At 36.8% G+C, this 24,286-nt stretch overlaps 1 protein-coding gene across 11 annotated transcripts in view; it reads right to left on the bottom strand.

Annotated features, from left to right (window-relative positions):
* Positions 1 to 24,286, bottom strand: part of SNAP91 (synaptosome associated protein 91) — a 155,308-nt gene that overhangs the window by 77,789 nt on the left and 53,233 nt on the right. For all 11 annotated transcript variants that reach the window (XM_055137165.1, XM_055137163.1, XM_055137168.1 and 8 more), the window contains exons 6-9: positions 23,774 to 23,867; positions 22,073 to 22,184; positions 7,800 to 7,906; positions 71 to 112 (exon numbers count right to left, since the gene is read on the bottom strand). In XM_055137165.1, the coding sequence (XP_054993140.1) occupies positions 71 to 112; positions 7,800 to 7,906; positions 22,073 to 22,184; positions 23,774 to 23,867 (355 nt within the window). The remainder of the gene's footprint in view (positions 1 to 70; positions 113 to 7,799; positions 7,907 to 22,072; positions 22,185 to 23,773; positions 23,868 to 24,286) is intronic.

Here is a 24,286-nt window from a genome sequence, read left to right on the forward strand (position 1 = left end):
AGATCATTTAAGGCAAATGATAAATAATACTTTGATATATATTAAATCTTCCATTCAGAGAAGCACTTACCTGTGTGAGGTCAGGAATATCACCTTTATCAATGCCAACTTGCTGTGGGTTAAAAAAAATCAGAATTTTAAAAATTAATCTTTTAATTTAATAGATCACCCACATAATTTATTAAAAGTATAGCTTGATATTTATAAAAATAATAATTGTCAATATCACTTTGACAACACATGTTCTTTGTTAACTTTTAGTGACGTATTGGTTTTCACTTTAAAATTTCAATAGTTTAGTTTCATCCCTCCACCCCTCTATGTGTATAGTTGCCACCATTCCTTCCACTGAAGTTCTACAACCAAAAAACCCTTGTATTAATTTATCTCACCCCACCCTTCCCTTTATCTATAGCAAACATCTAAGTATTAACAAAGTATAAAAGTTAACTTTGTTTTTTGTTTTTTTGCTAGTCACTTGCTTTAGTAGTTACATTCCACACATGAGTAAAACACCAATTTGTCCCAAAGGGCAAATATTATCTTTTATAGTGACAAATAGTATCTCATTGATTCTACAGATCACAGCTTCTTTATTCAGTCATCTACTAATGGACATTTAGCTTTATTTCATACTTTGGCTACTATGAATTGGGCTGCTATACATATAAAAAGGTATAAATATTTTTTCGAATAAGAGTTTTTATATCTTTTGTATAAATTCCTATGAGAGATATTGCTACATAAGATTTATACCATTTCTACAGAGGCTGTACCAATTTATATTCTCACTTATAGTATACTACAGACAATTTCTTTTTCTATAAATTCTTGCCAATATTGTTTCCATTTTTAATGGAAAATATTATATACGTATTGCCACTGTCACTGTCATCCCATTGCTCATCGATTTGTTCAAGCGGCCACCAGTAACATCTCTCACTGTGAGACTTATTGTTACTGTTTTTGGCATATCCATTATGCCACGGGTAGCTTGCCAGGCTCTGCTGTGTGGGCGCAATACTCTCAATAGCTTGCAGGGCTCTCCAAGAGGAGCGAAGGAATTGAATACAGGTCGGCCGCATGAAAAGCGAACGCCTTACCGCTGTGCTATCGCTCCAGCCCATATATGTATTAAATTACATAATGTTCTAATGTAAATAAATATGTATACAGTGGTTTATAGTGAACTCAATAGAAATAAAATGCAAACTTGAATTTTTCAAAATCACAGTTAGAATTGAGTCAGACTAGTATCGAATCACCCTATTTTTTCCCCTTTAATATAGTTTTTTTCCATTTTTAAATTGAGTTCTGTGATGTAGGGTTAATGGTTATTTCCCATGTCTATAATTCCAACACCACACCCATCACAAGGGTAGCCACCTCCCTCTTCCCAAGGACCCAAAGCTCGTCTTTATCAAATCTGTTTCCAAAATTTTTCATACAGGTTATTATCACTGGTACAAGGTGACTAACACCTTACTGTGAATTTGATTGGTACTTTCCCAAGTAGTAAATAGATGTAGAGTATTTTTTCCATGTCTGTGGGTCCTCTAAATGACTTCCATGGAGAAGTTGTCCATTTGTTCATTTTTAAAATTAGGTTACTTGTTTTGTTGCTGTTGGTGTGTGCTCTGTTTTTGAATTTTAAAACCTTTGTCAAATGTATGATGTGCAAATACCATCTCCCTTTTTGTCTTTGAGGTAATTTCTTTTGCTATATAAAAACTATTAGCTTGATATAGTTCAATTTTTTCTTTTTTTTCCCTTGATATCGGAGTTGAGTCTCTAAGTATATTACTGATGTTCAGATGCTGGGTATGTCACTTATAATTTCTTCTATTTTGTGGCTTCTGCTCTTATTGCTAAATTTCTAAGGTTCATTGAGAACTTAGGTTCATTTTTGCATAAGTTGTTAGTGATCAAGATAAATCTTTTGTACGTTATACCACCCAGTTTTCTCATCATCATTTGTTAAAGAGGTTTCTTTTCTCTATTTCATAGATAAAAATCTCAACATTTATAGACTAGCTGTCCATATATGTGAGGATTTATTTACTCACTCTTTTATGCTATTTCATTGCTTTTGTACCTGTCTTTGTTCCAGTATCTGATTGTTTTAATTACTATTGTTTTGTAATATAGTTTGAAGCCAGGGAGCATGATGCTTCCATTTTTTAAAAAATTTCTCTCAGAGTTGTGTAAGCTACTTGGACTCTTTCAGGGTTACTATGTCTAGGACTTCTAAAAATACATGATAAAAATGAACATCCTTCTTTAATTCTAGATTCTTGTTTTGTTTTTTAGGCCACACGTGGGTGTGTTCTGGGCTTTCAGCAGCTCTTTGCTCAGGGATCACTCTGGAAGTGCTCAGGGGACTAGACATGATGCCAGGGATTGAACTGAGGTTGGCCACATGCAAGGTAAGAACCATAATCACTGTATGTTCTCCCTGACCCCGCTAATTCCAGACCTTAAGTAAAAAAATGTTTACTTTTCACCAGTGGGGATGATGTTAGCTGTGGTTTTTATCATATATGACCTTTATTATCTCATGGCATGTTACGTTTACTCACTATTGAATGCACTTACATAAATGGATAGCTAATCTTGTCTAAAGATTTTTCAGCATTTATCAAAATAATAATGTACTTTTTAGTCTTTCTTTTTGCTGATATAGTGTACTACATTAATTGATCAACATAGGTTGTACCACCCTTGCATGCCTAGGAAGAATCTTACCTGGTATTGGATTTAGTGTGCTAAGATTTTACTGGATATTTTTCTATTTTTTTTCATTCGCAAATAAGTTATATATTTACACACTTATTCTGTCCTTTGCTGGTCTGGAGATTAGAGTAATACTGGTCTCAAGAATGTTTTCGGGAATGTTCCACTCTTCATTTTATGGAGTTTGAGTAGGATGTGCATTAGTTTTTCTTTGAAAGTTCTGTATAATTACTGGTGAAGCCACCTGGTCCTGGGTTCTTTGAACATATGCTCTTGTACAGTTCCTCATGCAACAGAACAAATATATATGTAACATTATTTTCTTAGAACTCCCCCAAAAAGATTAAGAAAATCAAGTGAAAACTTGAAAGGTTTCCTTCACGGGTAACAGCAGCTAAAACTAAAAAAAAAAAAAAAAACCTTAGACTAAACTTAAACTAATAATTATGCCCAGTAAGTGTAGACGGGGAATATTCATTTACCTTACTGAAAATAGTTTAGGGTGTAATTTCCACTTTTCTTCCCACAGAGAGAATGGTCTTGTTTTGTAAGTGTATTTCTTTATTCTAATTTTGTTAGTCACATTGGGCAATGCTCAGGGGTTACTTCTGGCTCTGCATTCAGGAATTACTACTGGTGGGCTTGGGGCCCCCATATGTATACAGTTTGCTGAACTGGGTAGTCTGGGTTCAAGGCAAGTACCCTACTAGCTGAACAATTGCTACAGCCCCTAATTTGTTACTTTCTTATGTATCCTAGAATTTCTTTAAGTAACACTTGTAATACAGTATGTTTATTATATCTAATTCTTACATAATTGTGTACTATAAATACCGAACTAAATTTTTCTAAAATACATATTATAGCTATATTCATGATAATACAGTTTCCACATTTGCAAAACAGCTGTGCAGAACTTTCCTGTCCTGTATTTACTTTGCAAGTAACGTACTGATGTGCATTTAAGTTGTTCTCAATCTCTTAATAGCTTGCCATTGCAAACAATGCTGCACACCCATTTTTTGATCTGTGTGAACCTATGTAAGATACATTTGTGGAAATGGAATTAATAGGAAAAGTATATCTGAATTTTTATTTTTGGCCAAAATTTCCTAGGGTGAAGAAGTAAGGGAAGGAAGGGGCAGAGAGAGATATCCATGGGGCAAGAGAGCTAGAAAGTGCACAAATATGAAAATATGTTTAAAAAGTGAATCAACTCACAGTATAGAGGTGTTCATTATACTCTGCCAACTTTTATAAGTTTGAAAATTGTTCAAAATAAAACACTGAAATAATAGAATTGTTACTTCAATCACCTTACTTTATATAAATGATAAAATTGGGACTCAGAAAAAGTGTGTAACAGGGTCTCTCTGTGAAAACTGAGGCACTTTAATTATACTCAGGGAATTTATGAGTGAGTATATGAAAGTAAGTTTGAATTCCCACAAAAGAGCAAGAAAAAATAGGAAATTGGAAAATCTACTTGTAAGTCTAACGTTGAGCTAACTTTGTCCTCTGCCATTCTATGTCTAAAGCAAGGCTTCTCTTGGCACTTCTAATCACTTTCACTGACACTATCATCCCGTTGTTGTCGATTTACTCAAGTGGGCAACAGTAACATCTCTATTCCTCTCAGCCCTGAGATTTTAGCAGCCTCTCCATACTTGTCTTCCCCAACGATTGGATGCTCTTTCAGGGTCAGGGGAATGAGACCTCTCATTACTGTTTTTGGCATATCAAAACAGAGGAATGAGACCCATCATTACTGTTTTTGGCATATCGAAACAGGGGAATGAGACCTATCACAGGTAGCTTGCCAGGTTCTGCCCATTAGGCACTACTAAAATTCTGTGATAATTATTTTTTTGTTGGGTGCTATCTTATTAGGATATTAGCAGCATCCTTAGTTTCTACCTATTACATGTCAGCAGCACAGCCTGTTCAACCTGTTCCAGCTGTCACAATACAGGATGTCTTCAGCTGTAGTCAGCTGGACAGAAGGAGGGAACAAACTGATGCACTGCGGACAACTAGTGATGTAGGAGTGTGACTGTCATCCCTCCTGATCAATTCTAGACTGGAATCCTGCAGAAGCTCAGACTTGACTTGTCAATGGCTGAATGCTAGCTTAGGAAAGGCTCTAATGTGCCCCTAAACTCGCTTAAATTATTATAAATTATGGAAACTATAAACTAAATCATCTTGATTATATTTATTTCCATATTTAACATCTTCTTAGATAACATTAATACAAATGAAGTCAGCACTTTTGAAATTAAAGTATTATAGATCCCAAATATTGGAATAATTTTGGTAAAACATACTGAGTTTCTATTAAATAGATAATCCTGTAAAAGACACAGTTCAAGAATTCTTTCTTGAAAAAACTATTTTTATTGCCCTGAACTTCTGAACCAAGATGTAATTGGAGAACTCAGCTAAGTGTGATTATATTACAGAAATCTCATCATTTTCTGTCTGCAAAATATTCTGGGAGATGAAACTCCCACCACTTGATATTTATCCTTGAATAGCAAACTAAGAATAACTTGGTTCTATAAAAGGGAAGCAAGTTTAGCAGAAATAACTATTACATTAAATTAACCATTACACAAAATTTCAGTATCTTCACTAGGAAACTTGTAAAAGCATTCAAAATGTGGAAACTTTGCTGCAGTAAAAGTGATTTCTCTGGAAAATTTGCATACTTTATAGAAATTGTCCAAATATTCCACATTTTAAAATATCATGAATCATTTCTAGACCCAATAACCTATCCCTATTTAGTCCTCACCCTTCTCTCTTTAGAATTAAAAAAAAAATGTTATCAGGAGGGCTATATATTCTTCAGGCAAACTATACTAGCTATAAGGTAATTTGAATCTACATGAGAACTGTTTGGTAAAGAGAGAATTTTTGTACATTTGTTAAAAATATATCTGTAGTCACCAAACTACTCAGCAGTTGACTGGAGCGATAGCACAGCAGGTAGGTCGTATGCTTTGCACGCGGCCGACCCAGGTTCGATTCCTCTGTCCCTCTTGGAGGACCCGGCAAGCTACAGAGAGTATCCTGCCCGCACATCAGAGCCTGGCAAGTTAACCGTGGCATATTCGATATGCCAAAAAAAAACAGTAACAAGTCTCACGATGGAGACATTACTAGTGCCCCCTCGAGCAAATCGATGAGCAACAGGACGACAGTACTACAGTAGTTACTCAACAGTTGTATTCAGATAGTGTTTAAGGGATGAACAGTATAATTCAAATCTGACAGAAACACCAATATGGTTTAATGTTTATTCTACTAAAAATAAACTTTGTAAATTAGTGTCCATTCTATAAGCTATGTTAGTCATAATGTTAAAATATTTTTCAGTTTTAGTTAGACTTTCTGTTTATGTATACTATTTATGTATCCTCTCAGCAGCCTAAATTAGGCCTATGCTAAAATAAAGTTTACAATACATTGAGAATAAAATTTACATAGAACAAAAGTTTACAAAAGAAGAAGAAATTCACCTATAAGTACCCCCTTTTCACCGAGTTCATAAGTTCAGCCTTATGCTGATTAGAGAAATGTCACATATCCACTATTTACCCACTCAATTATTAATAACAAATGAGGAAATGGGCAGCATGTGCAAAGGGATTAGTGGAACAATAATCTTTTGCTCTGGGAGCAAAGGCAGAACTGATTTTCCCATAAAACAAGTCAGGGAAATTTTATTCATTATATTGATAATGACGGTGAAACCATGGGAAAATTCTATCAGATACAAAAGTACTTGTGTAGAGCAGCAAAATCAAAAGTTTCAAGTAATCTCCTCCTTCTGAAAAAATGTCTTTAGGAGTTCCAGGCTTGCTCAGAAAGCTCAGGGATGCCTTCCAGTCAGCCCCAGGCAGCAGTTCAATGCCAGGGACAAGGACATGTTGCTAAGGCTCGAGCGTACTGTGCATCATCTGAGCCAGTCTGGTGGTTCACTGGGACTTTGAAGGATGAATCTGGTGATGCTCAGGGGACAGCAAGGTGACAGGAGTTAGGTGGAGGTTGTCTGCATGTATGGCATGTATCATAACTTCTGTTTTAATTCTCCAGCCCTTCTACCCTTCTTTTAAGACCACGACATCAATAACCCCACAAGGAAATACATATGAGCATGGTATACTGTGAATCTATTATTTATACACACTAGTCTTTATCTCTGATTCCTCTATACCATAAGAAAATATATATTTCTGATTAAAAGCTATGGGCCAAAGCATAAGAATAGTATTCTACCCTATTATTTCAGTCTCAGAATTTGAATATGACAATAACTACTCTTATAAACAACTGAAATTTGAAATGCAAAGACTAGAGAATTGTCAATGCTTTTTGGATAAATGTTCTTGTGCTATCTTATTGAAATGGCAGAAATAGAATCATGTGACAAGGAAGTCCCACATCCATGGCACTGTATGCTTTGATGATGAGCTACAAAACTTTTCATGCAGCACTGCAGTCTGTGCAGTAATCAGTGGATATGAAAGGTAAAATCCCATTGTCATTCTCTAAAAAACTACGATAACAATATCATAATGCCTAACTTAAGTATCAATCAATAATTGGTTCTTGTAAGAGTTGACACAATTTAGACATGACCTCAGGAACAGCATTTGGTTATTTGGTCTTTTTGATGAGAAAAGAAATACCCTTTAGAGACTATAAACTTAAAGGTCCTATTTTATTATTTGCCATTTTTACACTTGGAATAATGTGAAGACTTTTCTAAAAGTTAATGCCTAGAGTTTGCTAGGAAGGAAGCACTTCCATACAATCAAAGATAGAGGGTGAAATGATTACCACAAAACAGTAAATGAAGTTACTGACTATGAACTTTGATGATAGAATGAGCAACTGGCTGAGCATTTGAGTGAAAAGTTAGATGAAATGATTCTAATATAGTTTCCAACCCTCATACATGGTGACCATGTGGTAACATGACTTGTTAGATTACAAACTCCATTGTCTACTCCAGATATTTGAGAAGTATACTTCCAGCAAAACTTTTAATTACTTACCTCTGCAACTTTGAGAAATTCAGAAACTCGTGTCATCCTAGTTAAAAATCGTTTGTAAATTTCCAGGGCATCTTTACATTGTCCTTTCTTCATTTCAAAAAACTTTTCTAGAAGATAAAGGTAAGTGTTTTGAAAAAAAATTATATCCCATTTTCTTCTATATCTACTATTACTTAACACTTAATTTTCCAATAAAAAAATTAGACACTAAAATCTTTATATTGGAATTAAAGCACATAAACAAGAAAGACCAAATAGTTTAAGACAGGGTTATGTTCTAAGGTAATTCACATGAAAAACTGAATTAATGGAAATAAAAAATATACACTATCAACAGCAGTGATAAATTTATGATCCACATGCCCCAATAATCTGTTTTGGAAAACAACAAATTCTTAAAGATAGCTATCGCAAAGCATGACTGAATTCTACAGACTCCTTAATTCCTTAGTAGCTCACTATAAACTAATAATTCACATATTATAAAGCATTAATATATAACATGGGCTGGAGCAATAGCATAGCGGTAGGCTGACCCGTGTTCGATTTCTCCGCCCCTCTCAGAGAGTCCGGCAAGCTACCGAGAGTATCGAGCCCTCACGGCAGAGCTACCCGTAGCATATTGGATATACCAAAAACAGTAACAATAAGTCTCACAATGAAAGATGTTACTGGTGCCCGCTCGAACAAATTGATGAGCAATGAGATGACGGTTAATATATAACATATAAACATCTCTGACACAAGAGTTATTTAAACTGTACTCTGCATAAATTGATACCTGTTTTATTACTCAAAAAGTTTTAAATAATCATGTATCTTTTAGTTAAAGAGTAGTTTTGTGAAAAAATAAGGTTTATCAAACTTTTCATGACTTTCTAGTCAATGATCCCATCCTCTTTCTCAACCTTAGTCTTCTAGACAGAAGAAAAGCTGCTACTCTCTTCTGTACTCGCAAGACCAGACTTCACAATGAAGGTTCTATAACTATACTGTTATTGAAGTATAAGAATGTGATTTCTCAATGCTGTTAGGTCCTTTCTTCCTCCCTTCCTCTCCCTTTCCTCCTTCCTTCCTTCTTTTTTTTTTGAGGGGGACGGAACACAGCGTGCTGTATTCAGAGCTCATTCTTCGTTTTGTGCTCAGGGATGGATCACTCTGGGCAGGGAGGGGTCAGGGGACCATATGGAGTGCAGGTGATTCATACAGGTTGCCTGCATGAAGGCAAATGCCCTACCCACTGTATTTTCTCTCCGGTTCCTTGCCACAGTTATTAAATTTTTTATTTACTTTTTTGTTAAATCGCCACTAATTAGAAGGTTATTCATGGTTAAGTTTTAGGGGTACAATGTTCCAATACCAGTCCCTTCACCATGTTACTACACTTTTGGGGATGGGGTAAAGACTTTATTAGTGATGTCACCAGTCAGTCATAAATTCAGCCAATCACTCACACCACAGGTGTAGCCATATCAGACCAATGTCTATGAAAGCTTCCTAGCAACTTTGGGACATAAATGCTGGTTCACTTGCCTTATTATCTCATATTTGCACATTGTTAAACACACGCTATTTTTATATTCTCTGATACTTAAAAGATCTTGATTTCATTCAGCATATAATTTCACTACCTCAAAAGTATTTTTAATTTTCTGAAGAAAGCTTTAATAATATATAATTACACAAAGAACTAATTATTGAGGACAGCTACTCATTAACTTCTGTTGACAGTTTTTGGTAATTTTACTTTTGACACGGACCTCCCCTGTGGAGTACTCAAGGAAAGCAAAAACGATCAAGGAAGCAAACTTATGCTATTTTTTACATGTTAAGATTTGAGATGACAGTGACTGTTTTTTGAAAAATGGATAAATACAAGGATTTCTTCTTAAAATACACTCTTGTTTTTTCTTATGGTGCTGTAACAAATATTTTATAAATTGAAAAAAGTTTTTAATAATTCTTTTAATATTATCTTCACATACATAATTCACCCACTTTTTTTACTGTAAATTTATTTAATTATCAGAGCTTCAACAATAGCACAAAAATTAAAAGTAAACTGAATCACCTCAATTTACATTTAGAATAATGTATCAAAATGGGAAATATTATAATTAGTAAATGTTATAATTAAGGTAATGCATTTAGAATGGTATTAACATTTCTAGGCCTTTAAGTTTTGATAATTCCATTTTACTTTGTGTTTTAACAAACAATATGAAGTAAATGTGTTTGTGCCTGTAAGGGGGTAGGCTGGGGTTGTGAGTAGGAAACTGTTGACGTCGGTGGAGGGAAGGTCACATTGGCGGTGTGATTGGTGTTGGACCCTTAAATAGTTGAAACAACTATATTATCAACAACATGGTAAATCATAGAGTTATAATTTAAAAAATGTTTAAACAACATTTCTGGGTTTAATGAACACGATTAACTTCCCTTAGCACCAACAAAGTGCCAAGGACTCACGCACCCCGGGTTCCACCCCCCCCTTGGTTTCATGTGCAGCCCCCACTTATTCTCTCTCCAACTGGTGTTCTTAGTTTGTACTCTGGTGCTGGGAGTTTGTTATCCACTGATACTATCAATACTCTTGTTTTGTTTCCTATATATCACAGACGATTGAAACCATCTGGTTGGAATCATTTTTTTTTCTCCTGTCTTATCTGGCTGCTTTAAAAAAATTTTTTTTCACAACAATTTGTTACATTCAATATTCCAACACCAGTCCCACCACCATTATTTCAAAATTTCCCACCCAAGTCTACCCCAAAGGCAGATCCTATATAATTTATTTTATATTGCTTATTATGAATAATCTGCTAAAAATGGCCAAAAAAAGTTTCCTTAAGGGAAAGTATGTGAAGATTATTGTATCTCACCTTGGAGCCATTAAGAGATTACCAACAGGTTATTACAGGTTGGGCCTTGTGCACTAATGTTTTCTTTTGATTGAGGTCAGTTGCCTTTTACTTTGTAACCCTTTAAATGTGGTATGCTACTCTTCGTACATCATAGCATACAGCATGAGGTATAACACGGCCACGAATGTGGTGCTCTGGCTGCTTTTTAAAATTAATTTTTATCTTTATGGTAATTTGACTAAGCAATATATGAAATATGATATATTGCTGGTATATTCCCAGAAGAAGTATTGCTCGATCAAATGGCAGCTCAAGTTCTAGTTTTTTGAGGAATGTCCACATTGTTTACCAAAACAGCTGGACCAGGTGGCCGTGTTGATTACAGCACTACTCAATAGCCAGAATCTGGAAACAACCTGAGTACCCGAGAACAGACAAATGGATAAAGAAACTATGGCACATCTACACAATGAAATACTACGCAGCTGTTGGGAAAAAATGGAATCATGAAATTTGCCTATAAATTTATGGACATGGAGAGTATCATGCTGAGTCAGAAGGAGAGGGACAGACATAGAATGACTGCATTCATCTGTGGGATACAAGAGAAAATAGGATGAGACTAATATCCAAGGTCAGGGAAAATAGGGGCCAGCAGGACTGGCCAATGGTTGGAAATTACCACAACTGTGTGTGGGGTGGAGGGTAATTAAGATAGAGGAGGATCCAGTATGGCAACAATAGTTGGAAATGATCACTCTGGACAAGAACTGAGTGTTGAAAGTAGAGGAAGGGATATACATAATAACTCTTCAGCATCTATATCACAATGGAGTCATTACTGGTGCCTGTTCAAGCAAACTGATGAGCAACGGGATGACAGTGATATAGTGATACAGTGATACTCAAGACAACAGAGGAGAACCACATGGTTTAAAATGCTTAGTTGCCAAATGAGCTGTGAAATAAATAAATTCAGTTTTTTGAAGCAGAATTGGTAAAGAAACAGGCACACACTGATAAGAGTATGAAAACAAATCAAGAAAACTTTATTTCTTATTTGGTAGGGATTTTAGTAAGATGAATGACAAACATAATTGAGGTTTAAGGGACTAATAATATGCAAATAGAAATGAAATGATTCAGAAGGAAAAATTCAGAGTTCAGTTTTAGAGACAAAAAAGAATAAATTTAAGTTTCTACAGATAAATGCAAAACTAAAACCCAGATGGAGAACATGGACTAAAAAACTGTACTGGGGATTCATGACAAAGAAGGTAATAGGGACTAGAGATACAGTACAGTGGGTAAGGCCCTTGCTTTGCATGCTCCTCACCTGGGTTCAATTCCTGGCATCACACATGAGCCCCTGAGTCCCACCAGGAGTGATCTCTAAGTCAGGAGTAAGTCCTGAACACCACTAGGTGTGTCTCACCCCAAGATAATAGGCTTTCTAATGAAGAATACAGAGATAAGGCAGAGGGAAAAGACTTTAGTAAGAGGTCATCTTACTGACTGCTAAAGAAGAGTACATGTATCAGCAAAGGAGAATTAAAAAAAAATCTTTTATTTGTCTTGCCAATAAACTGTCCCGCCTTAAAAAAAAGGCAGTGTGGTTTTGTGCTATACATTACCAAGGTGTTTTTCTCACTGTAAGAGCACTGCATTTTTTGCTGGTGACTGATTTACCCAGCCTCCATTCTTTCACTAGGCTTATGAAAAAAAAAATCAGGTTTCTGCGTGCAAAATTAATTTTGCAAATTGGGCAGACCCAGGGGATATTAAAGTGAGACAGATGCATTCTTCCTGTATCTTTCAGCTGTTTCTTCTGAAAAATTATAAGATCTTAGAAGCACGTGATTATCTTTTAGCACTGTTCCACTGTTCTCTCTCCAACTTCCTGGGTTTTGGAGATAACGATTACAGCCACAGCCACATGATCACAGAAGCAGGTGTCTATTGCCCAGCTTTTCAGCATTGCAAGACAGGTGAAGGGGAGGGAGCATCTTATTTTGTTATACACTTAAGCGGTGGTGTCAGCAGCTTCCCTGGTACATGAGATCTTATGCCAGTTATCTTAGGAGCTGGGTCTAGAGCCATTTCTATAGGACTTTAGTAATTACATCAATACCTAACTCAGTGCCTAACTTATTTAGAGTATTTCTGGGATAGTTACATTACTGGGTACCTAGAGAGGCTGTTGAAATCATACTCAGAAAAAGGTAAAAGCTGGGAATCTGGGGTTAGTTATATGACCTGACTGCATCTGAAGGCAGTAATTGCTAACGGAAATAATTAGAAACTTAAAACTTCACAACAGTCTAGATAGTATAGGGATAAAACATTTAAGTATTACCTGAAGTTTTATTACATGAGTAGCCAGAGTCAAATTTATGAACTCAAGTGGCTGATAACAGATTATATGATGGAAACAAGGCCAGCAGAAGTGTGGGGTGGGTGTCTGTTCCTGACACTTCTTGGAGTGTTTAAAAGGAAAATGACAACAAAGGAATTTAAATTCCTAGCTCTAGGCACCAGATTGTGATAATCCTTCACATTCCCTAGAACTGGCTTATCTCTTGTAGATATAGATTCTTTCATTGCAGAACTTCAGTTTAATCTTTTGAGCTGTGAAATTGTCAGTGATTTGGCTAAGTTACACATGCAGCCTCACCATGGTACTTTTAGTGAAAGTTATGGCTATTATTGAGAAATAAAGGGGAAAGGTAGACATTTTACTCAATTTAAACCAAAGTGAGCTACTGTTGTTAGAAACTTTTCCTCCTTAGTCCGAGTAGACAGGTCTTGCCTTGCTTAGAGATCCTGTAAGCAACCCTCATTTAATGATGAAGGGAAAATACTCTTCATGCCATTGTCTCCTCTTCCTTACTTCTTCTTGGCAACTCTTTAGTACCAATAAGGAGATTTAGAACTCAGAAATTCCAGCATACATGAGGGAGATAAACAGTCTGACCCAAAAGGAATATATGAACATGCCAAAAGGGCAACATCTGGCAAGTTTCTGTAGGCAGTAGGGTTGCCACATAAAAATACGGCACAATTTAAACTTAAATGGCAAACAATTATAACATAAGTTGTGCTGAACTGAATACTAAAACTTAATATTTTGGTTGATCTGAATATAAATTTTTTGTTTGGGTGTTACATTTTTTCCCTTGATTCCATTCATTTCAAATGATAATAATCTCAATAACTGGAATGAATTTTGAAAGTTCTGAGCAAAAAAGAAGAATGTTACATTAGACTCTGTAATTTTACTGCTAACCTACCAATTGGGGTGCATATATGCGGATTCAAAATACTTGCCTGAATACTCCCCAAAGCACTATACAGATTTAATGCGATCCCTATAAGGATACCCATGGCATTCTTCAAAGAAATGGATCAAGCAATCCTGAAATTTATATGGAACAATAAACCCCCATAGATAGCTAAAACAATTCTTGGGAAAAAGATGATGGGAGGCATCACCCTCCCCAACCTTAAACTCTACTACAAAGTGGTAACAATTAAAACAGCATGGTACTGGAACAAAGGCAGAGCTGAAGACCAATGGAACAGGGTGGAATATCCCTACACAAAACCTCCAATGTACGATCATCTAATCTTTGATAAGGGAGCAAGAGATGTGAAGTGGAGCAAGGAAATCCTCTTTAACAAATGGTGCTGGCACAACTGGACAACCACATGCAAAAGAATGGGCTTAGACCTCGACCTGACACCATGCACAAAAGTCAGATCAAAATGGATTAAAGACCTCAACATCAGACCACAAACCATAAGGTACATTGACGACAAGGTCGGCAAAACCCTCCACGATATTGAAGATAAAGGTATCTTCACAGATGACACGGAACTAAGCAATCTAGTAGAAACAGAGATCAACAAATGGGACTACATTAAACTAAAAAGCTTCTGCACCGCAAAAGATACAGTGACCAGAATACAAAGACTATCTATAGAATGGGAAAGGATATTTACACAATACCCATCAGATAAGGGGTTGATATCAATGGTATATAAAGCACTGGTTGAACTCTACAGGAAGAAAACATCCAACCCCATGAAAAAATGGGGCGAAGAAATGAACAGAAACTTTCCCAAGGAAGAGATACGAATGGCCAAAAGGTACATGAAAAAGTGCTCTGCAGCACCAATCATCAGTGAGATGCAGATCAAAACAAACATGAGATACCACCTCACACCACAGAGACTAGCACACATCCAAAAGAACAAAAGCAACCGCTGTCGGAGAGGATCTGGGGAGAAAGGGACCCTTCTACACTGCTGATGGGAATGCCGACTAGTTCAGCCCTTTTGGAAAACAATATGGACGATTCTCAAAAAACTAGAGGTTGAGCTCCCATTTGACCCAGCAATACCACTGCTGGGAATATATCCCAGAGTAGCAAAAAAGTATAGTCAAAATGACATCTGCACTCATATGTTCATTGCAGCACTGTTTAAAATAGCCAGAATCTGGAAAAAACCCGAATGCCCTAGAACAGATGACTGGTTGAAGAAACTTTGGTACATCTATACAATGGAATACTATGCAGCTGTTAGAAAAAATGAGGTCATGAAGTTTGCATATAAGTGGATCAGCATGGAAAGTATCATGCTAAGTGAAATGAGTCAGAAAGAGAGAGACAGACATAGAAAGATTGCACTCATCTGTGGAATACAGAATAATAGACTAGAAATCTAACACCCAAGAATAGTAGAAATAAGTACTAGGAGGTTGACTCCAGGCTTGGTGGCTGGTCTCTCATTCTGGGCAACTCAGAGAAGGGAGCATCAAGTAAAATGTGGTCGGAGGTCATGCGGGGGATGGGTGACGCGTGCCGAATGTGGACAAGAGACTGAACACAATGGCCACTCAACACCTTTATTGCAAACCACAACACCTAATCAGAGAGAGATAACAAAAGGGAATACCCTGCCATAGTGGCAGTTTGGGGTGGGGGGAGACGGGACTGGGGAGGGTGGGAGGGACACTGAGTTTACTGGTGGTGGAGAATGGCCACTGGTGAAGGGATGGGTTCTCGAACTTTGTATGGGGGAAATATGAGCACAAAAATGTATAAATCTGTAACTGTACCCTCACGGTGATTCACTAATTAAAAAAAAGAAATACTTGCCTGGGCATCTGGGAATGACTGCAGTTTCTAAGCTACAACCCGTAGCAACACCACTCTCACTCACTATGGTATTGGGAATGTAAATGCTCCAGCCCCATGTCAGACCTAGTGAGTTACAGAGTCTGGAATGAACTGTACCATCACTGTCACTGTCATCCCGTCGTTCATCAATTTGCTCAAGCGGGCACCAGTAATGTTTCCATTGAGAGACTTATTACTGTTTTTGGCATATCGAATACACCACGGTAGCTTTTCAGGCTCTGCCGTGCGGGCAAGGATACTCTCGGTAGCTTGCTGGGCTCTCCGAGAGGGGCGGAGGAATCGAACCTGGGTCGGCCACGTGCAAGGCAAATGCCCTACCCGCTGCACTATCATTCCAGCCCAGCTATACCCAGCCACTCTGAGAAAGTCCCTATGCAAGTGGCTCAGAGAACATCTTGGTGGCTGTGTTTTGTGGACCTTTTTCAAGAGTATTTGGAGAATTTATTAAAATTCTATGGTATAGCTAGATATTTGTGGTCGGAATCTGAGACTCTTCAAGTAAACAAAGAACAAGTTTTCCAAGGGAGATTACTGTCTGAATACAGTGCTCTGTACTGTCTTCAGAATACAGTGCTCTGTTCCAAAACACTCACAGCTTCTATGCATTTTCTTACTCAAGTGTGTCAGAGGCATTCTGTAGTTGAATCTGCTCTGTATTTGGAGCTTTACATACCTCTAGTTCTAGTGGGACAAAGACTCAAACAGATTAGTTCCAGAATCTACCTTTTATCTGGACCCTACTTATATTTAACACTATAGTCAGTGTATCACTGTATCACTAGAAAGAGCTATACCATAGTGTAGGATAACATATTCTCAGGTAGTTTAGGTTTATTGGGTTACTCCCACCACAGTGCTCCCATTCCTCTCTGTTTATTTGTAGCTTCTTTCTTAGTGTTCTGTTGACTTGTAAATACTGTTTTTCTCCTTGAGTCCTTTGCATAGTTTATTCAGAGCCATGTCCTTTTTGTATGGACACAGGAAGACTTAGCAAATGCCATGCATTTGTAACCTGGGAGTCATTTGACTCTACGTGATATTTTCCTCCTGGGAATCTGGTCTCTTTACCTAAGCCTCAGCTGCCCTTACTTCCTAACACCCCCAAAAGCAGGGTCCTGCCGAGGGACGAGATGGACCCAGGGCAAGCAGTGAGTTGTGTCCTACCCTGGCATCAAGATGGGCCTGGCCAAAGTGCCTAATGCTTAACTATAAGTTAAGAGCTTGGTCATGGACAAATGCTGTCATGATCCAAACAGTGATAACTAGATTTGGACCCTGCTAGGGTGAGGAATGATTAATCTGGCCTGAGTGCTATAGTCTGAGCCTGTGGCAAGATGTTGCCAAGAGAGCTGCCTTGCAAGCCTCAATGTATCTCTTGCTATGTCCATACAAAAATAACTAGTATTAAGATGTTAATAAGTGTTTGGACTAAGGAAAGGAGAAAAACACCTTAAGAGTCAGGAAGGGCTTTGGAATGCCCTTAGGTAGTGTTCCCTTTGAACAAGGTGGCCCTCAGGAAGGGCTTTCTTATGTTGATTTTGTTACCGGCTGTGTGTAGCCTAGAGGGCAAGGTGGGAGAGACAAGTAGGGGGAGAAACTAGTGAAGAAGGCTGCAGTAGATCCATAGAGAGGATGGAACTGGGAGTGCGGGAGAGGAGAAAGATGGAAGATTGAATAAACAGTAACTAATCAGCAACCAGCTTGGTCCTCGTTCTTCCTTCGCCTGTCCAATGGCCGTCCCGATCCAGCCCATACACAGCGGTTCCAGAGCACCAAACGCGGGCGGTGAGACAGAGCTGCCCGGAGAGCCCGCGAGTGCACACGCCCATCAGCGTGCTTTAGTTTTTTACACCATAGAATTTTAATAAATTCTCCAAGTACCCCTGAAGAAGGTCCACAAAACACAGCCACCAACATGTTCTCTGAGCCACCTGCATGGGGACTTTCTCAGAGTGGCTGGACACTCAGGAAAGGGGCACTGACTCTCTGGACGCTGCCTTTCCAGGGACCCAGAGAGAGAGCAAAGGGCCTAAAGATCTGCGCAAAGGTTTTAGGGTGATTAGGAGATAAAATAAAATTAGTCTACTGGGTACTAGAAACAAGTTATTTTCCTCATTTCCTGAATACGTAGTAGAAATAGCCTTTACTTTGAAAGTATCAAAAACTATGCTAGTTTCCTGATCTCTGAGAAAATAAGCACCAGGTTATCAAATATTTTTTAAAAGATAGAGGACTGTAGCAATGAACATATAAATTCAATCAAGTGGTCACTCCTACTTATAGCAATGTGGTGCCTTGAGAAGTATAAACTCAGCATAGTTCCTGATAGGAAGTACCAAGTAGCAAATTCTCACTTTATCCCCATAAGCACTGTACGAGAGGTAGTTTGCTCTCATTCAGCAGGGATAACATTGAATCTTCTCAGTTTTATTTCAAGAATATCAATCTCTGTAGTGGTCTCAAATCTATGGAATGTAGCTGTGACTGAACCAGACTATTAGAGCCTATCAAGAAAGAATTTCAGGTATGCTTAGCTACCTTGATAAGTCACATGTATATCAAAGGGAAGAGATACTAAAAATTAAGAGATGTGATACTTCAGTGAAGTTTTGATGGTATAAAGTGATATTTTTCACTCCTTCATGTGAAAGACAAATTATTTTATCTTATACCAGCGAAAATACGAGCATAAGTTTACTGAGCTCTTTACTTATTTGTTTTGGAGCTAGCATACACAATACCTGTATTGTATGCTGTTTTAAATGGAATATCTAATAACTCCACGCCAGGCTGTTTTCACTTGGTGCGCCCCAGAGGGGGGGCAGGTGAGAACCCTCTCAGCCCTAAGGGATCCAGCCCCAGCAGCTGACCTCCACTACCCAACTGCCACCATGCTCCAGGCCACTTTCCAGACACATTATAAAACACTTCCTACCATTTTCCATAATTACCACACCATATTTGATGGAGTTCAGATAGTAGGCAACAAAGCATAGAGGAATATATGTATATATATTATATAGATATGTACATAATATGCATATATATTATGCATGTATATTATATATACATATTATATAGATATGTATATAATGTGCATATATATTATGCATGTATATTATATATACATATATTATATATTGTATATAATATGCACATATATTATGCATGTATATTATATACACATATATATTATATACATATCTATATAATATATATACATATCTCTCAGAGAGTCAGAAATCCTGGCAAACTACTGAGAGTATCCCACCCACATAGGCAGAGCCTAGCAAGCTACCCGTGGCATATTCAATATGCCAAAAACAGTAACTATAGGTCTCATTCCCTTGACCCTGAAAAAGCCTCCTATCGTTGGGAAAGATGAGTAAGGAGAGGCTGCTAAAAGTTCAGGGCTGGGAGGAATAGAGATGTTACTGGTGCCTGTTCAAGTAAATCGACAAACAATGGGATGACAGTGATACAGTGATACAGTGAATATAGTGTTAAATATAAGTAGGGTCCAGATAAAGGGAAGATTCTACAACTAATCTCTTTGAGTCTTTGTTCCACTAGAACTAGAGGTATGTAAAGCTCCAAGTACAGAGCAGATTCAACTACAGAATGCCTCTGACACACTTGAGTAAGAAAATGCAATAGAAGCTGTGAGTGTTTCGGAACAGAGCACTGTATTCTTCAGACAGTAATCTCCCTTGGAAAAATTGTTCTTTGCTTACTTGAAGAAACTGAGATTCTGACCACAAATATCAAGAGATTATAAGACCTCAAGTGTTATCTAATATATCAAATCATAAAGTTGAAGAAATGCAAAAACACCCCATCACCAAGTAGATGAAGTACATGAGGTCAGCCTCAAGCAGACCTTGAAACTTCCTGGGGGCTTCATGAAGACAGACTGTTCATCATCTCATCACACCTTACTGTTTTACACTGCCATTTCTCCCCCCAATCACACTCGTAGCTCTGGTAAGTTCCCTATGACTTGTTGACTAAAAACGAAAAGAAATATTAGGAATGTTTTCTCATGCTGGTGTCACAAAAGTGGTGTGCTAAATAATTTTGAGGTGGCTTGAACAGCAGAAAGAAATCTACTGTAAAATAAGCTTTTTCTGTAGCATAAACTTTATTCAGAATACCTATCTGATTTTTCACTGTATGTTGAACAAATATGGTAGATACATGGAATGGCACCAAAATATAAGCAGTGATACATTGTGGGTATTAATGATCAAGCACTTAGAAAAAAAGTGAAAGATTGGTGACAAAATCACCTGGAAGAAAAAAATCATGAACTGATAATCCCAATAGATAAAAGAATGTGAGACTATTTTTATTCCATGCAAATAGAAATCAAAGGGCTAAAATACAAAAAGACTATCAATAATATTGGAGTTAAAGCTGGAAACAACCCAAGTGCCAAGAACAGACAACTAGATAAAGAAGCTATGGTATATCTACACAGTGGAATACTATGAAGCTGTTGGGAAAAGTGAAATCATAAAACTTGCTTATAAATGGATGGACATAAACAGTATCATGCTGAATGAAATGAGTCAAAAGGATAGGGACAGACATAGAATTACTGCACCCATTTATGGGATATTAAGAATAAAAGTAGTATGAGACTAATATTCAAGGTCAGGAAAAACAGGAGCCAGGAGGACTAATCAACAGTTGAAAGTTTGCTAAAAGTGTGTAGGGGACAAAAGACAGTTAGAATCACTATGACAATAATAGTTAGAAATTATCCCTCTGGACAAGAACTGAGTGTTGAAAGTAGGTGAATGGATATACATGATAACCTTTCAGTATCTGTATTTCAAGCAATACCATCTTATCAATATTAGTGCCCAAAGGAAAGAGCGAAAGAAAGAGAAAGAGAGAGAGAGAGAAAGAGCAAGAAAGAGAGAGAGAAAGAACAAAAGTGTTTGCCACACAGGCGGGCAAGGGGGTAGGGAGGAAAATTAGGGACACTGGTGGTGGGAAATGTGCACTGGTGAAGGGATGGGTAGTGGAACATTATATAACTGAAACCCAATCATGAACAACCTTATAACTGTATATCTCACTGTGATTCAATTAAAAAATTTCAAAAATAATAAAGGAGTTATGACTCCATAGGTTTGTTTACTTTTTAACAAAATGCTGCCTGCATCAGAAATAGTGTTATGAACAGGTTTTTGAGCATGGACTGAGATATCCTCAATCACTGCTAAGTTCTCAGCCTGAAAATACCTGAGATCAACACTGAGCTTCCACCATGGCACAAAACTCCAGGAAGACTAACTATCCACCATGCAACAGTTTAAGGCTTAATTATTATTTCTAGCACAGACAAAAGCAGTGATCTCTACATACCATTACATACTATTTACCCTAAATTAAAATTTATCATTTATGTCCACATCACTCTGCCAGTACCACTATAAAGTCACCTCACACAATACTACCTCTACTATATCAAAAGTGAGATGATGTATTAACCCTTTAGAATTCAACAGTATGACTATTGGTCTTGCCATTATTCCAGAAGTATCTGGCCTTGATAACAGTGAAATGACCTGCCAAAGATTCCATCTTAGACCTGGTCTAAGAATAAAGCATAAGAATTTTGGAATTCCAGAATATGTTAGGAAACACTGTTCAATATATGGTGCATTATTCACAACAGCTAGAACGTCTGGGTTCATAAACTGAGGAAATAGAATGGCCCCTCTTAGTGTTATACTCAGCAAGGAAGCAGAGACTTCATTTTCCTGCCTATCTGCAGGGTGTTCTCAGAGGTATATGTCAGCATCTGTACAACTTATCCATCAGGCAAAGCCTATATCAATTCCTCTGTCATTCTAAAATTTTGTTCTTATGCTTGTTTGGGGGGGGGGGCTACACTTGGAAGTGCTCAGGACTTATTCCTGGCTCTGTGATCCTGGTGATGCCTAGGAGGCAATATGGAATGTCGAAGATCAAAACTGTGTCAGCCACATGCAAAACAAGCACATTATCTGCTGACTATCTCTCTGGTCTCCATTCCAAAATTTTTATCACCAAAATCTGAACTTAATCTTGGCTGACATAAGAAAACAAAGAAAACTTTGATGTATGACATTTTGCACATATGAAACCTGCAATATCCAAATTTTTGCACTGCACGCTGTAATTATTTAAAGACATAAGTGGTTCTACATACCAAGTAAGTTAATAACTCCGTCATTGTAGCAGGCAAAGAGTTTGATAAGATCTTTGAAAAGAAGCATGAATGCAGCATTTATAACACCATTTGTTAGTTCATTTGGATGTACCTAGGAAAAAATTTAAATGTCTCGTTAACCACTTAACATCAAATAGCAGTTTTCCTTGAAACATATTAAAATTTCCCTTATAATTATTGAGAAATACATTCATAGTCTATAAACACTGATAATCTCTTCAGTAATCCTATCAATATCAAAAGACAGATTGCATGTTTTTCATCAAACTTCAACATAAGTCAATGAAAATAGTCTTATCAACTGCAGAACGTATATATCAATAAAATTCAACTTTTAAACACAAGTCTTTTTCCATTGCTTTTACTGTTATATTATTTTAATTTTTTCTTATGAAATAGTCTCTGTAGAGAAGAAGCATAGGTTTGGGAATAGATACCTTAGTTATTAATCCCAAGGTTAAACCTTAAAATCCACAACATTTATCCAATAGTCACCAAATATTCGATTAGAATATTTTCACAAAAATGAAATTTGTGTGATTAACACTAACAGAAATAATAATTTATCCCTATTCCCCACTCCTTATTCCTACTTCAAGTTCTAATTCCTATTCTTTTATGAACTACCAACCACAAAGAAAACTTAAAAATAAATGAAGTTTAAAAATAAATAAATAAATAAATGAAGTTTAGAAAAGCAGTTTCACAGATAACCTAGTGAAATACTTATTGTAAATATGTCAGAAATCAGTATGATGGCTTGCAGTTTTTATGAAATTCCACAAAAGTTAAAATGTGACCAGGGATCATCTTGGAATAAATCACATGATAGTAACATTCTATGTTACTATCTGAAGTAAATCTTGCTTTTGGCAACCATCCAAATAGAGGGAGGCTAATAATGTGAGTTAATCTTTTCATGTCAAAATATTCATTTTCATGAAAAGATTTTAAATTAAAAAAACATGTGAAATAATTGTAAACCCCCCTACAGCTATCTGAAATAAAAGAGGAACCCCAGGCAAAATCCCGAGTACTATATGGCCTTCTGAGAACTGCCTAGAACAGTACTTGTGGTCCCCAGCACTATTGGCTCACCCCAAAATACAAATAAAATAAACAAGAAGAAAAAATGGAAAGTTCAAATTCTGTATCCCCATTTTCTTCTAATGGTAACATCTTGCAAAAATGATGCTGTGATATCATCACCAGAACACAGATTCAATCTTTCATTCAAATTTTTCTAGTTTCATTTGTGTTTACGTTGGTATTTGGTTCAATACACACAGGTGTAATAATATTATCACATGGAATAATAATAACACAGTATTCATCTAATTCACAAAAGTTCAGAGCTTCCTTAACTTTTCCACTCATAACTCCCCTTTGCCAGAAAATGTGTTATGCAACCCTGCATATACAGGTTTATGAAACAAGTATATGAACCAACACTGACTGATAATAAATAATAAAGACATTTATTTGAAACAAATTAAATGTTTTTTTCATAAACCCTACACTCACTTATGTGACTCTATGTGGGGAGTCAGTTTGAGCAGCTAGGATGGAATTCATTCAAATGGAAGAAATCTAACTAGGCTTTCTAAAGAAACTCCCAATATAGCCCACCTTCATTAAAAAATAACATGAAACATTTTCATATTTTCTGATGATACATACATCAAATTCAAGCAGTGCATCAATTTGTCCCTGCAGTATCGGCATACTCTTTAGTAGCTTTTCAGGAGCCATTGTCCTCATCACACCATCAGCCCTACAATTTTTTAAAGAACAAAAAGATGAAACTTTCTTATGTATGGAAAATTGATGAGAGCAAATATTTCCCCCATTATATTTCCTTATCATTTTATGGGATTATCATGAGAAATAATGAAGTTATTGGCGTGTCCTTTCTACCTATACCTTCCTCTTATTATTCCTCATGTCTTGATCCTCAGTGAAACAATATTTTCTTTATAAATGTACTCATCTCAAAAAAGAAAGAAAAGTAGTCTGAGAAAGGAGGTCAGCAGAAATTTTGAATACAGTTTTTCTAAATCTCTAACAGAGATGGCAGTATCACATGCAGATTTTCTGAACACCAGTTTGAGAGAGAGAGAAAACAATCTTAGAAATCTTCAAAAACTATATGGCTTGGAGCACAGAGTTATATTATTAACTACCAAATGGAGA

Source organism: Sorex araneus, chromosome 4 (assembly GCF_027595985.1).
Source record: "Sorex araneus isolate mSorAra2 chromosome 4, mSorAra2.pri, whole genome shotgun sequence".
Lineage (NCBI taxonomy): Eukaryota > Metazoa > Chordata > Mammalia > Eulipotyphla > Soricidae > Sorex > Sorex araneus.